The sequence below is a fragment of the Podarcis vaucheri genome (genome assembly GCF_965113315.1).
Source record: "Podarcis vaucheri genome assembly, chromosome: 2".
Lineage (NCBI taxonomy): Eukaryota > Metazoa > Chordata > Lepidosauria > Squamata > Lacertidae > Podarcis > Podarcis vaucheri.
Window position 1 is genome coordinate 18,211,123 of NC_138760.1, and position 18,079 is coordinate 18,229,201.

The 18,079-nt window shown below is 45.7% G+C and overlaps 1 protein-coding gene across 2 annotated transcripts in view; it reads right to left on the reverse strand.

Annotated features, from left to right (window-relative positions):
* The window catches only part of LOC309526406 (inactive dipeptidyl peptidase 10-like), a 55,937-nt gene that overhangs the window by 33,907 nt on the left and 3,951 nt on the right, over nucleotides 1-18,079 (reverse strand). For both annotated transcript variants that reach the window (XM_082212451.1, XM_082212450.1), the window contains exons 2-10: nucleotides 16,161-16,275; nucleotides 15,488-15,583; nucleotides 12,269-12,363; nucleotides 10,706-10,780; nucleotides 8,491-8,543; nucleotides 7,134-7,215; nucleotides 5,171-5,291; nucleotides 3,713-3,867; nucleotides 1,714-1,811 (exon numbers count right to left, since the gene is read on the reverse strand). In XM_082212451.1, the coding sequence (XP_082068577.1) occupies nucleotides 1,714-1,811; nucleotides 3,713-3,867; nucleotides 5,171-5,291; nucleotides 7,134-7,215; nucleotides 8,491-8,543; nucleotides 10,706-10,780; nucleotides 12,269-12,363; nucleotides 15,488-15,583; nucleotides 16,161-16,275 (890 nt within the window). The remainder of the gene's footprint in view (nucleotides 1-1,713; nucleotides 1,812-3,712; nucleotides 3,868-5,170; nucleotides 5,292-7,133; nucleotides 7,216-8,490; nucleotides 8,544-10,705; nucleotides 10,781-12,268; nucleotides 12,364-15,487; nucleotides 15,584-16,160; nucleotides 16,276-18,079) is intronic.

An 18,079-nucleotide genomic window follows, 5' to 3' on the forward strand; every position in this document is an offset into this window, starting at 1 on the left:
ACTCTCCCAATGACCTCAGATATTCCTCTGTAGTAAGGGAAGCCTTCCCATTGTCTTTTCGCTTACAAATCCTATCTTAAGGGCATATTTGTTTATGAATAGGGTGAGGCTGTGACCTGGATTCAGGAACTAAAGTACTAACCATCACAAAAGAATGGCCAGGCTGCTCAGGTAATGCAATCAGTGACTATTGTCAGGTATCCTGGCAGACAGGATTTCTGGTATAGATTGCCTCCTGTGGTGTATGTATGTATGATTGGGGGGGTGGTCTTTTGCTAAGGGCAATGTCAAAGTCTTTAAAGGTTCCTGCACACTTTTGTTCAGGGCCTCTCTCTCCTTGGGAGGGGGGCAGGGAACTCTGTTGCAACAGAAATAATAAATATCTGCCTTGTTTTCCACTGGATCCTGCCTCCATTCATTTTCCTCTGACCAGTCATGGACTTAGGGGACTCAGAGTCCCATTGGGCAGTTGGGCAGCAAAAGCAAAACCCCAATTTTTACATCACCCTTCAAGCACAGCCCCTTATACACCATATTAGAGTAGTCCAGGTGGGAGGTCAACAGAGCATGGTGAATGATGACACTAGTAATAACAGCAGCAGCAATGAAAGAAGAAGAAATTCCGACGAAAGAAGAATGGCAGACGAAATTAATGGGCAAAATGTCCAGAACTGGACAAAATGACAGGAAGGATTCGAAACCTGCGGGACCAGAGATTTACAGAAGATTGGAAGAAGTATATGAATTATTTGAAGAGCAACTGTAATTACGCTAGTAATTTGTAATTTGAAGAGCAACAAATTACGCTAGTAGGACTACAAGAAGTTTTGTAAGGAGAAATATCCGAAGTGTTACAAAGTAGAAAAAGATAGAGATATTGGTTATGAGTTTGAAATGTAATAGGGAAGATAAGAAATGCATACTGAGAGATTAGATTGGAAAATTTTCAGACAGGATTGATGGAAGTCAAAAATTGGAATAAGATGTAAAAGTATGTTTAATTACTGTTGAAAATGATATGTAAAAAAAAACTAATTTTATATATATATATATATATATATATATATATATATATATATATATATTTGCTTTCGTAGATTTTCACGGGTACAGGAATGCAGGTTTTGGTGTCTTCGGGTGTCTTCCCGTGTAAGAGTCGGGGTGTCTGTGCGACGTTTCGACGAGGTCTCACTCGTCATCTTCAGGCTGGTGCTTTCGGCTTCTTGTTAACAGTAACAAGAAGCCGAAAGCACCAGCCTGAAGATGACGAGTGAGACCTCGTCGAAACGTCGCACAGACACCCCGACTCTTACACGGGAAGACACCCGAAGACACCAAAACCTGCATATATATATATATATATATATATATATATCAGCAGCAGCAACAATAGCAGCAGCAAATTTTTACAGACATAAGCGGTGGTACTCAGGGGTACACATACCCCTAATCATTTTGTGACTCTTTGTACTTTTGTCCATTTACTGTATTTATTTTTCCTGATTTGAACTATAAAATGGTGATTTTCTTGAGTCAAAATGAGATTAGTCCTAAAGATTTTTTTTAAGGAAAAAAACACCGGGTATAAGGAGAATGAATTTGGATCGGAAGTGTGGCCACATGGCTCAAAGGAGATGTTTCCTGAACTTGCAGCTGCTTGGATAAAGGGAAACAAAATTCCACCAGGCAACCCGACCCTCCCTTCCCCTTCACCTGCCCTGGAAGGATTCCGGAGGTAGGAGCTCCTGCAGGTGAAGCGCTCCAGATAGGTTCACCACAAAGAGTTGGACAGAAGGGATGGGCTGTCCGGCCTGAGAAGAGAAGAGAAAGGGGAGAGACAGGAGGAAGTCAAGGGCAGGGAACAAAATATATGAACAAGTCAGGGTGGGAGGTCAACATGCAACAGCAGGAGCTGTCATCAGTCATAAGCATTCATGCACTAATAGACAGACCTGTGGTACAAGCAAACCATATTCCATAGGAATGGGGAACCTGTGACCCTCTAGATGTTGTTGGACTACAGATCCCATGAGCACTAGCTAGGATGGCTAGGGATAATGGAATGTTGGGAAACTGTGTACGTGGAGCTACTCACACAGAGTCAATTAAGGTTTGGCAGACAGCCAGAAGGCAATCTGAAGGAGTAAGTCTGCCTGGTGATAACAGAGGCATGGAGACAGCTCCCTGATTGGTCAAGCTCTCTCAAGGGAGTGAGAATTAATGGCCTACTAACTGGAATGTGTTCAGAGTTCAGTGTGTCAATGAGTGTAGGAGTTGTGAGTCGTGACAGAAAGAGCTAGCTAAAGATCTATGTTTTGTTCCTGTAAATAGTCCACTGTATATAATAAACACCTAACTACAAGTTCCTGGTTCCTGCTTTGTCTATCCTGTCTGCAGCCAAGTCGCCAATTGCTTCCATGGATTCTGCGTTTACTCTGCTAGGTTTGGCTAAGGTCCTGCAACTAGTCAGAAAGCTGTGAAACACCAATAGGTTTTGCCAATAGGTTATGGGCCCAGATTGGCGCAGATTGGTTGTAGTTTAGCAACATATTTAGGACTACAGGTTCCTCATTGCTTGCTTTGAGGTGCCAAGAGTCTACACCTGGCTCTACAAACCCTTAAGACCAGACCCTCCAAATGTCCCTATTTTCCAGAATTTACAGAAGCTATTTTGGTTTCTGATTTGATCCTGGAATGTCTCGCTTTTCCTTAGGACGTCTCTATTTTCATCAGAGAGATGTTGGACAGCTGTGTAAGACAGGTGTGGGGAACCGTTGTCCCTCCTGATGTTACTGAACTACAACCCTCATCATCCTCGGCCATTGGCCATGTTTTCTGGGGCAGATGGGAGTTGTAGTTCAACAAAATCTGGAGGCCTAAAGGCTCCCCTCGCACCCGATTTGAGAGGATAAATGTGCAAAGTTAGATGAGCAAAAAACATGCAGGTTGGTTGGTTCCTCTAAGGCAGGCATGGCCAAACTTGGTCCTCCAGCTGTTTTGGGACTACAATTCCCATCATCCGTGACCACTGGTCCTGTCAGCTAGGGATGATGGGAGTTGTAGTCCCAAAACAGCTGGAGGGCTAAGTGTGGCCATGCCTGCTCTAAGGTCACCTAAACACCCTTGTGACTGTTGGCCTCCCTTTAGTCCACCCCTTGTATGGGAGGATAGAAGCTTAGTTGTCAACTGTGCCTTATTTGGTGGGAAAGTCCCTTATTCCAGCGCTGTGTCCCGCTGCTGTCCCTTATTGATGATGTCCCTTACATTTCCCGGGTTCAAAGGAAGCAGCTCCTCTCCCTCCTCCCTGCCGGTCAGGGAGGAGGGAGGCTCCAACTGTGTTGCTTGGCTGCGTTGCTCACCCAATAAGGAGTCTAAGAACAACTGGGGGGTGGAGCTTGCATGCCTTATGCCGATCAAATCGGCCGCGTTGCCTGGGGACTCGCCTTTGCTCAGCGCTTCCCAGTGGAGAGGTGACGGTGGTTTTCCTTGCTGCATCCCCTTTGCTGGGTTGCTGCGCTGTGGGAACCACCGCTTGAGGCTTTGTTTGGCTGCTGGCTGGGCTTTCTGCCTTTGGCTCGGAGGGGCTCAGAAGTTGAACATACCTGTGCCTGGAAAATCCCTTATTGTGGCTGCTGATCCCTTATTTTCGAGGCTGCTGGTCCCTTATTTTCAAATCTGTAAGTTGACAGCTATGGATAGAAGTGGGACTCACCTTAGGATAGGGATAGTGTTGGCTGGTAGGGTATTTTCCTCCAAGAAACTGGGGCAGTTCCATCTTTGGCACCAGGGAGTTGTTGATGGAAAGATAGGCTAGCCACATGCTATCAGGTGAACACCAGTGAGTGCTGGCAGTCTGCAGGATCTCCTCTTGGAAGCAAGGGGGGGATATCAGATATGAGTATCAAGCAGTAAACCACGACTGCTGGTGCCCACCTGCCTTTCCTCGTGAGAAATGCAGAATGCACGCAGAATGCACAAAGGGGCACTCTTTGTCTCCGAAAGCATCCACGTCTCTATTACTTTCACCTAGATTGCTTGTTCAGACCCCTCCCCTCTCATTCACCCATAATTTTCAGGCCTCAACAGGCAGGTCACTCTGAACAGTTCTACCAATGCCATCCCTGAAAGCAGCATGTTTATTTCTGGAAAGGTTAAATAAGGAAATAGCTCCCCCTGCAGGCCATGGAAGACACAACTGGCCAATGGACTTCACTGCACTTCAGAGTGCTTCATTTACCGTATTTTTTGCCCTATAGGACGCACCGGCCCATAGGACGCACCTAGTTTTCAGGGGAGGAAATGAAGGGAAAAAATATGACACCCCCCCCCCCGCAGCTCTGGGAGCAGCGGACAGGCTGCACGCAGCCTGTGCGCTACTCCATGACCTTCTTCCTGCTTTTGCGGGAGGTGGCGGAATTCCCCCACCTCCCGCAAAAGCCCACAGGAACTGCGCACGACTCCTGCGGGCTTTTCGACCAGGAGGGAGAAGGGACTGAAACGGCCAGTCAGTCCCTTCTCCATCCCTGGGGAAAAGCCCCCAAGCTCTTTAAAGGCTGCGTGGCTCCTACGGGCTTTTCTATGAGGTGGGGAAATTCCCCCCACTCTTTGGGGCTGGCGATGGGCGAAGCGTTGCTTTCTCCCACCGCCAGCCTCAAAGAGCAGACTCTCCTGGCTTCAGTGGAAGCAACGCGAAGCCTCTGGAGCGCAGGCTTCGGAGGCTTCGTTTTGCTATTGCTGAAGCCAAGGAGCCTGCATTCGCCCCATAAGACGCACACACATTTCCCCTTCATTTTTGGAGGGGGAAAAGTGCGTCTTATAGGGCGAAAAATACAGTAACTTAAATTAAACTGAACTAAGTCTTTATCAATGTTTTGCTGAGTTCTTAAAAGACAGGAGAAAGTGCTCCTAAATGGCCATTAATCACCACTGTATGAACTCCGAGGAGAATTGAGAGGAACTATTTTTTGTTTATTTCATAAAATTTGTACACTGCTCGATTGTTAAAAAAAAAAGCCCTCAGAAGTAAAGGCAAGACTTTTAAAATCACAGTTGTGTGAAAGCATTCTACTGTGTTATTTCGGCACTGCAAAGCGGATGGGACGATGCCACCCCCTAGAAGACTGCTGCCCCAGGACTCCTGACTGTGTTCATAGGGCCTTGACCTACTCACCTTCATATAGCCAGTCAGCAATCCCATTGAAGACAACTGCTTGGCGTCCAGATGTGGTGATGCGTTTGGCCCGGCTGGAGACTCCAGGCTGATAATAAATGTCGTTATCCAGGATAAACACCTGGGAAGGGAATAAATCAGTAAGATGACTGGATCAGCTCGTCCGAAACTTCTGGTTCTATGATCGCTACCAGGGATGCAATTCGGTAATTTTAGATTCTATACTGAATTGTATAGAATTGGGGGCTTCCCAATTCAGACAGCAAGGTGCATTCCCTTCTTTACTTCAAAATGTGTTAAGGCAGCCCTGCTGTATTTTCAATTTGTCACCCCCGCTCCCCAAGTGTTATGTACTGAGTTGAATAGGACCCAAAATGCAGCAGTCTGATTGGTCCTAGAACAATAGGATTCAGAAAGCAGCAGTCTGATTGGTCCTAGAACAATGCAGCAGTATGATTGGTCTGCAGGAGCCACCCAATCCAGCTCCAGGTGGAAGTGAATCCACAACCTGATTGGCCTACAGGAGAATTCCAGAATTAGCCAATCACGTGCAGCCCATTGTGTAAATAATATATATAAAGCAGATATTGTGGGGGAACTTCCATTCCTCCTCACCACTATGAGCTGAATAAAGAGCATGAAATCCACTCTCGATATATTTCACCAAGTCAGCAAAGTTCTTCTGCCCTAAAGTCCTGCCCCAGTGGCACCACGGGTGATCACAGCAACTTTCTAGGGAGGCTAACCTTAACTAAATAGGTTGGGGAGCCAGAGAGCAACTTCACAGGCAAATTGCTGGCTTATGTTGCCGTTATCCACTAGGGATCCCTTCTCCAGGTCTTGCCCACAGGGATCAACTGTTGTTGTTGTTGCTGCTGCTGCTGCAGCAGCCATGCTCACAAAGCTCTAACTCAAACTGCTGATGATGGAAATCAAGTCACAGGCCAACCTGTGTTGTTCTTGGTTGTGACATATGCAATCAGCAACGAGAAAACTACCGTTGGGCAAACCTTGCCAGAGATTGGGGTGGGAAGGAAACAGAGGCAAACTGAAAATGTCCTGCTAATCCATTCCCCCAATTAGTATAAACTAGGGCTGCTTTAATTTGTCAGATTAAATCAAATAAACAAGGAATATTCGGTGTTATGTTGGAGGGGATGCCAGGAAACAGGGAATTATGTTCACACGTGGTGGGGGTGGAAATATGTACATTTTTTTCCGACAAAGGGTGCTTAAGGAGATAACAGAAATCACTGGGTTAATGCTAACCAAAAGTCCAGAGGTAGCATTATTTTCAATTTACGATGGGTTGGAAGGTTCGCAGGCTATGAAGGACTTGCTCACAAATTTATTGACAGCTGCACGAATTATTATAGCTAAGAAGTGGAAAGGGCAAGCAGAATATAAAATGGAAGAATGGTATAAAGAGGTGTAGGATATTGCTATTAATTATAAATTAACATGTGCCATTAAGGTAAGATGGGAAATATGCAGGATAAATGATTTTGAGGGTGTTTGTGTAATTTGTACTGTTAAAACAGAAAGGGGTCAAATCACTGCAAGAGGTGTTGAAATTTTGGGAGGTTGGATAGTTACAATGGAATGGTCTCGGTGGTGGGGTGCACATTTTCATTCTTATTTATTTATGATTATTACTTTGTCAATAAAAAATTTAAAAATTACAAAAATAAAAATAAACTAGGGCTGCTGCCTGAATAACACAAATTTGCAGCCAACGACTTGTTTTTCAGGTAATGAATTCATTTGGTGGGCAAGACAGCTCTGCATTATTATTCCAAAATTATTCCAAAAAAGAGAGGAAAGAATGGGGGTGGTTAGGGTGGGGGAAAGCAATCAATGCCCCCAGGACCAGCCACCTGAGGTGGCAGCCTCACTCTACCTAATGGCAGAGCTGGCCCTGAATTTATGAAAATGTAAATAAATAAATTGAATAGGTACTTACCAGCTGGTTATCCTGGGCTCCCCAGGCCGCATATTGCAGACGAACAGTATCTGCCTTGGGCACATTGAGGTTGCTGGTCTCCCTGGAAAAGGAAACATGAGACCACTTTCCTGCAAGAGAATTATTTGGGAAGTGCGGCAGGTGGAAAGAGGGCAGTAGAGCCTCCTATGCTAATGCCTGGTCCACTGTTAGCAAGACTGTGTAATTTGGGTGGGTGGGGAGTAAGAGAGACTAAACAAGGGATTACGGTAATCTATTAGTCCCTCTCCAAAGCTAAAAGGGAATTTTGCAAAAATAACCGAACATATACTGCCGTAGTTGCAACAAACAGCTTCAAATTTTTGATTTATGGTGTGTGCTTTTAATAAAGTAGGGACAAGGAAACTGCGGCTCACCAGCTGTTTTACACCCCAACAGTCAGAGTGATTTGGGGACCCCACAGCTTCCCACAGCATCCTTGAATATACTCAATATTTTTAAAATAATCTAGGCTTAAGTATATAAATACGAAGTAAAGTGAAATGAAACAACCGTTAAGTTTATGGTACAGTGCTGAAACCATGGGGTTGGGAACAACGAACCAGAGCAGAAATATTTGGTGCTGAACAATCAATGACGCAGCCTTGCTTACTTAAAGATCCGGAGGACTAACCCAATGGGGAAAGGCTGAAGATGTCTGTGTAAATTTAGGAATATATTTCACAAGTTACAAGACTCCAGCACAGCGAGAACTTCTGGGTAAGAATTAATGTGAAACCTGAGTGTAGTATTATAAGATGTGACAAACCCCTCACGCGGTTTCCGCACACAGTACATGCTGGGAACTCAGCTGTGTACTCATTGAGCGAAAAATCCTAAGTATGCAATCGCTGAGCACTGTAATCTGCTAATGGATTTCACATTAATTCCTATGCATAGACCGTAATGCCTATTGAGAGATTTCGTAATGGCAAATTGGCTGTCAGCCTACAGGAAAGCAGGAAGGGTGTTTTTTAAAATAAAAATAAAAAAGATCTCTTTATTTAAATGTTCTTTTAACAAGCATAACTAATTACATAATTACTAAGACCACAAAGTATTACAAACACCGTTTTTTTAAAAAAAATAAAATGTAAAGGGTGTCAGAATGAAGAATATGTGTGTTTATGTTAAAATCTGCTCTGCCAATCCACAGCAGTAGGATAATAATTTTTGGTACTCACAACACATGTGACCCAGGTCCCAAAGGCTGTGGACCCCTTTAAGATATAGAAGTAGGGCGTACATGATGGAATAGATGCAAATAACAATACAGCAAATAAAGACCTCGTTGTTCTATTTGAATAAATTCATCCTATGGTGCCGGTCCAGTTCTTACCTGGTGCCCAAGTTATAGATCAAGTAGCGAGCTGTGAAAGAGTAGCGGAAAACCTACAGACCAGCAGCGAATAAAAAAAATGATGTTAGTGTGGAACAGTAGACGCTTCCTGGGACATTAATTCTCCCTTTTTCTGCAGCTGCTTCGGCTAATGATAACCAAGGTGGTTGGCTTGCCTGGCAATCAGATAGGAAGAAGTGATGGACAAGTTTTGCCCAAAGCTGGATTCCTTTGGAGCTTGAGTGGTCCAACCAAACCCAGCACTCCCCAGTCAACCACACCATGTTGGCTCTAAGACCCTTAGGAGCGAAAGGGATCATTTCCATTTATTCTACCTGCCTTTTTTTTTAATTTTTTGCCTTCACCTAACCAAGCTGGATGGGTGGCGCTGTGGGTTAAACCACAGAGCCTAGGACTTGCCAATCAGAAGGTTGGCGGTTCGAATCCCCGCGACGGGGTGAGCTCCCGTTGCTCGGTCCCTGCTCCTGCCAACCTAGCAGTCAAAGTGCAAGTAGAAAAATAGGTACCGCTCTGGCGGGAAGGTAAACGGCATTTCCGTGCGCTGCTCTGGTTCGCCAGAAGCGGCTTACTCATGCTGGCCACCTGACCCGGAAGCTGAACGCTGGCTCCCTCGGCCAGTAAAGCGAGATGAGCGCTGCAACCCCAGAGTCGGCCACAACGGGACCTAATGGTCAGGAGTCCCTTTACCTTTTAACCAAGCTGGAAAGGCTTATATACTTGGGTCACATCCACAACATACACCTAAAGCACATTTAGAACTGATGGCTTCCCCCAAAGAATTCTGGGAACCTCCGCTTACCCATTGCGGAGTTACAATTCCTTCCAGCACCCTGAAAGAACTACAGCTCCCTGGATTCTTTGAGGCAAGTTGTGTGCTTTAAAATGTATGGCGCAGACGTGACCTTGGCTCCACTTCTCAATCCCGTTGAAGATGCCTTCTAGGTCCGACATCAGCAGGGATGTGGGTGGCGCTGTGGTCTAAACCACTGAGCCTCTTGGGCTTGCCAACTGGAAGGACGGTGGTTCGAATCCCCAAGACAGGGTGAACTCCCATTGCTTTGTCGCAGCTTCTGCCAACCTAGCAGTTTGAAAGCACACCAGTGCAAGTAGATAAATAGGTACCACTGCAGTGGGAAGATAAACGGCGTTTCCATGCGCTCTGGTTTCCGTTGCAACAGAAGCGGTTTAGTCATGCTGGCCACATGACTCGGAAAGCTGTCTGTGGACAAACGCCGGCTCCCTCAGCCTGAAAGCGAGATGAGCGCCTCAACCCCATAGTCGCCTTTGACTGGAGTTAACCATCCTGGAGTCCTTTACCTTAGACGTGTGATCACAGATGCACTTAGATGACACTTGTGGGTTGGAAATGCGAGAGGCATGATTTTCACTTATAATCAAATTGCCATGGGATGGGATGAGGAAGGGAGTTGAGCTATGGCCTATGCAAAGCCGGATTTTTGGTACCTGCAAGGTGCTTTTGCAAAATGTTGATCTGGCACTTCTGCTGCTGTATTAAATTTGGAAGCTCCTGGGTGTTGTAGCTGCCAGTCCTGCTACACTTAGTAGTTCATAGGCTTCTAGCAAGTCTGGCTTCACCCTCCCTTTCTCACAGCTCCCAGAGATGTGGTTCTTGGCTTAGCCCCTCTTACTTGTGCCTTTCCAGAAGTTCATTCTAGCCACCGACAAACTGATGGCTGCTCAAACAGCCCTATAGCCTACCTGCATCATCACCGGCCCCATACCGGGCATCCTGTGGGGCAGGTATGTGTGGCTTGGCCAAAACAGTCTCGCACTCCAAATGGGGAGACCTGGTGGGCCAAATCAGGCCCACAGACCAGAGGTCCCCCACCTATGAGATAGACTACAGTCCCATTAGAAAATTTTGGTGTATTAGCAGGAATGGATAGAGAAGCAAGATTAATTTTCCACAGCTGGCATGGAGAACGGTGACTCCGCACTTTTGCACATTTGTATGGTTTATAATTATCCAAGACGGGAACAGGGAAAGGCGGCCAATTTCAGCACCAACTGGCCTGTTCAAGATTCTGCTAGTGATAAATCTTGACCCTTTCTGGGGCAGGTGGCGGGTGGATCGATTCCAGCACCTCAGATATTTAAAGGTTTTGCCTTTTCTTTTCTTTTTAATGCATTGGGTGGAGGAATTAACCAGCCTGCAAGCACTTTGGGTCCTTACCCGCTGCACATCGCAAGCCAAAAGCAGGAACTGCAAATCCGGTGACACTTGGAAGTGGGAGGCTTTCAAGAAATGCTGTGGAAGAGGAAGGAAAGAGGGGATGAAAGAGGAATGGGGTTGTTAATGTAAGATGGGGCAACTGCACCTATTATTGAGGCTAAGCTTATTTTCTTTTTCATATTGAAGTCTGTCAGGTGCTCAGAGCCCAAGAACCGGTGAGCAACCTGAGCTGAGAACAAGTAGGCTAAAGACCAGGAGTCTGGTCTGCCGTGGCAACATAGGAAGGTGCCTTAAACTTAGTCGCCTCGTTGGTCCATCTAGTTTGGTATTGTCTGCATCTCTTGGTATTGGGTCTCCAGCTGTTTTTGGACTACAATTCCCATCATCCCTGACCACTGGTCCTGCTAGCTAAGGATGATGGGAGCTGTAGTCCAACAACAGCTGTTTGGGAAACTCTGGTCTAACACCAAGGGTGGTGTAGGAGCCCTTCAGATGTTACGGGGCCCCAACTCCCAACAACCCTGAAGATTGGCCATGCTGTCTAGGACTGGTGGGAGATGGAATCCAACAACATCTGGAGGGCCAGAAGTTCTATGCTGACTGACAGCAGCGTTCCAGGGTTTCAGGCAGGGGTCTCTTCTCAATCCTACCTAAAGATGGCTGGAATGGAGCCTGCAACTTTCTGGCTTCAAAGCACTGAGCTACAGACCTTTCCCACCTGAAGGAAGAACTGATAGCTGCTCTCAGTCATCTGTAGAGCTCTATATCAGGACAGGGGCACCCAAATTGATCTTCTGGGGTCACCTACCCCAGAAGGAAGATTCTGGGCATATCTCAGCTAGAGTTGTCCGCAGTTTTCTCTTGTAAACAGCAACACTTGGTGATGATACAGTAAAGGTAGAAGTGGAATGAGGGTGTCTCTACCGGGCAATTGGTGCCTCAAGCACCAAAGAGGGGCAAAATATTGATATGGCACTTTGGCCATTACATTAGATTTGGAAGTTTATGGGTTTTGTAGCTTCCCTCTTGCCCCTCCTGTGCATAGCTGTGAACTACTACATACACAATCCATACAGCTCTCTGACTGAGGCCCATAGACAGGCTGGCTACTTTTTATAGGGAGAATGAATCATCATCCAAGATGAGTCCCGAGTCACAGTGACTTGGCAGTTTGCTGTTAGCAGTTAACAGCAGGCTTAGGCTTGAATGACTGTGTAGGCCTTACTGCTTCTGCTCTTAAGAACCTTTGTCTCATGACATATCCAACCTTCTCTGCTTGCTAGTACAAGGTCTTTTGTGCGAGTGGATGAGTTGAGCAAGGAGAAATCCAACGCAACAGGGTCACTAGGGGGAACTCACAGTGCAACAGATTGCACAATCTATTGTGCAAGAAAATTACCAGCAACCTGCTTCCACTGACACAAAACATTCCACCGGCAGAAAAAAAAGGATTCCGCTAAATGACTTTAACTTAGTGCTACGTTGGAGACAACCCATAGTTTGGCTCCAAAGGATCTCCTAAACTTCTGTGATCAGCAGTGGATTCCGAGCCGCTGTTCTTACCAAATCTCTGTCCTCCACCAAGAGGGTGCTGTTCTTTTGGCCAATGTGCCACTTCATCACAGTCCCTGTATCGCTGAGCTCCACCAACTCATCGTCTGGGCAAAGAAAAAGCAAGCAAGCAGGGTGCCGAAATTTACACGCCACACTCATTTCAAGAGGTTTTTGTGTGTGTTATGTACTGAAGTTCTCACCCTGGGCCAGCAGGGAGATACTGTAGATAGTTATGCAAATAAGGGATCGAAAGTGACGTTCAGTGATTGGATAGTTTTAGAAAATTGTTACTGTTGCGTTGTAGTGGAGCTCTATATAAGCAGGCTGGCTGAACCCTTCAGTTCAGTTCTGTCCTGGCCTGTGAATAAACAAGAGCCTGTTTGAAGAATCGCTGTGTCGTCTGATATGTTCACCCACAACTTAACAGTTTGTGTATAGAACAACTAACAAATGCAAAAATAGTGATAAATGTAATACACAGAAGTTGGCTTCTTCTACAGAAGCACAAGAAAGGGAAGGAAACTGCCTGCGGCTAAAAAAATAAAAGAAAATAGGTGGTTTGCTTTCCAGACTAACTCTAGTCAAACTTCCCCATTCAAGAAGCCCTCCATTGCAGAATTCACCTTTGCTTCATCCACTAGGTTTTAACCCCTTTCCCACAGCTAGATGTTGAATCCAGACTTTAGAACATTTAAAAAGAAGTGTTGCTGTGGTATCTGAGGACTAAGCTACACATGGCATTAATTGCATGGATGCAGTTGTTATAAGAATTTAAGGTCTCAGATACATAAATTAAATATTCATAAATTTACAAGGCAAACACCTACATAAGTATGTAAGCCACGTGTCTGAAATAGTACAGGAGAATAATCCTGAAATCATTTCGACTCTCCCAAATTGACCTCAAATGTTTCTCTGCGAGGAGGAAGGAAATGGGAAAGCCTCCATCGTCTTTTGCTTACCTGTCTTAAAGGGCATCTTTGCGTATGAATAGGGTGAGCCTGTGACCTGGATTCCAGAATTAAAGTATTTACCATCACAAAATAATGGCCAGGCTGCCCAAGCAAGCAATCACTGGCCATTGTCAGGTATCCTGGCAGACAGGATTTCTGTTGTAGACTGCCTCCTATGATTTATGTATGATGTTTTTGGTGGTGGTCTTGAGCTACAGGGTGGGCAATTTCAAAAGTTTATATAAGGGCGTGCGCACCATTGTTCAGGGTTCTCCTCCCTCCTGCGTGTAGTGGGTGGGGACCCTGTTGCAACAGTTTAATAGAGATCAAGCTTACTAGCCGCTTTGCTTCTCAATATTCTCTGATTGGCCTCTGTCATTTTATCCTACCAATAGGGAACCCACTTAAGGACTCTATACGGGCTCTTGGATACCCCATAAGGGAAAAGAAGCAGATTTTGTTTACATCACAGTCATGTGTGCCTTTTTTTGTAAACAGCAGTCAGGCCAGAGCAGCCTCAAAAGTGTGGCGGGTGGTAAAGAGAAGTTTAATTCTTATTTCCCTTGCCACACTCCCAACAAGTCTCTTCTCTGGAGGACACTTCCCTTGAAATACAAACAGCAGCTTCAGAGAGGATATTTGTTTCAAGACTGCAACAGGGAGAAGATAACTTCTCCCCACCCAGCTTCCAGGGTCCCCAAGCTACTCAGGATTCCCTACAGCTGCTGTTGGGAACCCCTTGGGCACTATGGTGGGGCAAGGTGGGAAAATAAAACAAATACAAATAAATAAAATAATGTCACATCTAATTTGACCCTGAAATGAGGAAAATACCGTTATAGGTTTCAAGGGGGGGGGGATCCCTCTAAACCCTATAAATTTCTAAATGGTAGGATTTTAGTTATTTGGGATGTGAAGGGAAAAATACAAGCTGTAGAGGAATTCATGAACTAGCCTATGCAAAAAACGACCTGGTCAAGCTAGGCCCATTAAGAAACAATACAGGGCCACTGAGGGGCATTGAGAACTGTCCTCTGCCCTTGCTCTAGAGGTTTGGAAGGTTGCCAGGGTAACTGGGTGTGAGGTGACAGGAAAAGAGAGTTTTAGCAGGGTGTTCTGGGAACAAGGAAGAAGAAGAAATACTTGGATCCATCTTGGGCAGGCTGGCTGAAGGCTGGCTGCACAGCTGTGAGGGACAAACCCCCCTTGAAATGGCCATGCTGTAAGATCTGGACTCCCTCCATGGAGACTGAAGGTGTAAATAGGTGAATAAACCACATTTCTTAAAGCTATGACAATCTCCATCATGTCTCAATTCTCCAAAGGATCACAGACCCTGGGTGAGTGCCTGGAGCCCCATGGGCTCTTGCCACCGGGAGGCACCTAACTTTTGTAGCAATATGTTAAATAATCTAAGGGGCTGCAAGTACTTAGGAACATTTAAAATGGACTGAAGGGAAGGTTTTCATTGGATCTGGATGTGTCAAATTGATCTTGTAAAATGGTTCAACTTGTGCCTGCGTAGCCAATCAGCATATTTCTCATTCAATACACCTCCGTCCCTGGTGACGACGTTTCAGGGTGGATTGAGTCATGGAGTCATGATCAGGACATTTGTTGACATGTAAAAAAATATTTATCTTGCGATTCTCTAGCAAAACTGTTTCAGAAGACGGTGGACTTCCTGTGAAGTTTGTCAGGGTTTCCCCAAGGAGAAGGTCAGAAGGGAACACAAACTTCCATAAGAGCCTTTCTTATACAAAATCAGGCCATTTGAGTGTCTAGCTCAATCTTGCCTATGTCAGACATGGGGAACCTATAGGCTTCCAGTTGTTTCTGGGCTGCAACCCCTGGCAGAGGATTTTGGGAGCTGCAATACAACAACATTTAGAGGTCCAGAAATTCCCCACCAGTGGTGTACACGGACTGGCAGACATTCTCCATGGTTTCGGGAGGATTTTAAGTAGCCAAGAATTGAACCTGAGATCTTTGACATGCTAAGCAGATGCTCTACTGCTAAGCTACAGCCCTGCCCATGTCCCCAGGTTACATATTGCCATGTTATTGAATGTCCACTGCCTTATGGAACCGTAGAAGAGGTTTGGGGCATTTTTTAGGCCAAACTGTTGGTTCATAAAAGACATTGGTTCCTCGTAAAACCACTAGTGTGGAATAAATTCCACCCAGCAGCCTTTAGCCCAAACAAATAGGCTCGAATAAGAACATCTTATTGACATGTCCGCGTTCTAGCACACATCAGAGGAAAACAACTCACCTGTCACCCAATGTATCTGGGGTTGGTGGAGTTGGAAATCCTCACTCTCCAGGTCATCAAGAGTTAGAGGAGTGCGGAAGCCAATTGGGGGGTCTTCTAGATATGGAAATACAAGGGTGAACAGCTGGCTAGCAGTGTGCAGTGTCATTATTATTATTATTATTATTATTATTATTATTATTATTATTAAATACACACTACTGTGTGTTCTGGGCAATCTAGAGCACAGACAGGAAACCTGTGGCTCTTGAGGTATGGTTGGACTACAACTCCCATCTTTCCTGACCGCTGAGCCATGCTGGCTGGGGCAGATGGGAACTGGAGGTCAACAACAGCAAGAGAGCCACCGATTCCTCAAGACCTGCAGGCCTTTTATAAGGGCTTTGGCATGCATACTCAACATGCGAGGAAGGCAAAAAGTGGAACTGAAAAGCGTCCCCTCCACTACGCTTAGGGTTGCCATATTTCAAGAAGTAAAAATCTGGACACAAAAAGTTATGCTGTTTTTGGGAAGGTTGCTGAGCTTTTTTTGCAAAAAGTTTGCTGATTTCACCCCAGACACTAATTCCATCATTCCATCATTGGCATCCCGGATGTGCCCAAGAAAATCCAGGCGTAAGGCAACCCTAACTAAGCTACCGCCCATGAAAGCACTCTGCCCTGTGGGCATCACCTGGAGTGAGCATCAGGATAGCCACAATGATGACCGACGCCAGCATCGCCACTACCAACATTGCGATCCCAATTCCCTTCCAGTTGCGAGGCGGGGAGCTTCTGAACCCCATGTTCTGCGTGAGGAGGGAGAGAAAAGATCCTTGGTTAGTGCAAACCAGCTTGCTTCGTTCCAAGTTTAGCTATGAGTGTTTAACTCGTCCCAAGTTAAACCAAGTGGAAGAGGGCTATCTATTTCCTCCCATGAGTTATAAGACCGTACCTGCTCCAAAAACCATCGATTGTGAGATGGCCAGATAGCATAAACCATGGTACGCTTATGAACCATGGTACACTTATGAACCATGGTGCCCAAACCAACAATGTTCAGATGTTTTAAGAGTCCAGCCTCCATCATCACTGACCATTGGGGCTGATATGACTTTAGAGACTTGGAAGTCCAGTAACGTATGGCGGGGAGGAGCACACTGGCTTCTTCCAGTGGAGTTAAAAAGATCAGATTCCTAGGTGTAAACTGGATTCATGGAGTAAACTGGCTTTGCTCCCTCCGGTGGAGTCAAAAGGATTCCTAGCTGAAGCCAGGGTGTGGCTGATGTTGCATGCTGAAAGCTTCTAGGAGCCACAGGTGAGAGGTGAGTGCAGGGTAGAGGGGCCAAAGATAGACATACTACCTCAGACATGACACGTCTGCACCAGAAGTACTGCCCCTCCCCTAACACCCTATATACTCCAAAAAACAGCACCATTGATATGCAAGACTCCAGGTTTGCGATCATGGCAACTGTGGCTGTGTGGCCTAATGGAGGAGTCATCTACAGTGGTACCTTGGGTTACATACGCTTCAGGTTACATTCGCTTCAGGTTACACACTCCGCTAACCCAGAAATAGTGCTTCAGGTTAAGAACTTTGCTTCAAGATAAGAACAGAAATCGTGCTCCGGCGGTGCGGCGGCAGCAGGAGGCCCTATTAGCTAAAGTGGTGCTTCAGGTTAAGAACAGTTTCAGGTTAAGAACGGACCTCCGGAACGAATTAAGTACTTAACCCGAGGTACCACTGTATATCCATGATGCCTCTTCATAAAAAAAATATCCCACTGAGTTCTGTGAATACAGGTTGTGTGGCCTAAGGCAGTCTGCTCTTCTTCACAAAGATATTCCTCAGACTGGGATAGGATTGTAGACTGGTCATTTATTACATTTTGCTTCCCCTATAGAAACCAGGAGGTGCTAATTAAAAAAAAAAGGCTGATAGAGGCTAGCTCTCCTATTGATCTATAAACCTACAGGGCTTTTAAACTAATTGCCTGGCACCATTTCTGTTCTTTTCCCCCCTTGCGGGTATTTTCAGTCTTAATTAAGAGATCACTTCAGAGAGCTGCCAAAGCAGCTTGGATCAGAGCCCGGCAGGAAGAGTTCATGGCCCACCCAAAGCACATCTTTGCTCCTGAAACATTTGGACTTGGAAGCCACAGTTTGGCTCCCCATGCTGCAATGGTGGCCCTACAGCTCTCTTGAGAACAATGATTGAGAACAACAGAGACTTTGTGGGCAGCTGTTGCGTTTAAAATTCCCCACATTCAAACCTATCCCACCCTGGGCAATTGGGTTTCCAGTCTAAGGGAGATCAAGGAACGAGCTTTTCCTACAAAGGAGGTGTGGGGAACTTTTGGTCTTTCAGATGTTACTGGACTACAGTTTCCACAATCCCTGGCCATTGGCCATACCTGCTGGGGCTGATAAGATTTGTAGCTCAGCAACCGCTGGAGGCACAAAGTTCTCCCACAACTGCTATAAAGGATGCTCCTGACCTCATCCTTGTACAGTGGTACCTCAGGTTACAGACGCTTCAGGTTACAAACTCCACTAACCCAGAAATAGTACCTCGGGTTAAGAACTTTGCTTCAGGGTGAGAACAGAAAT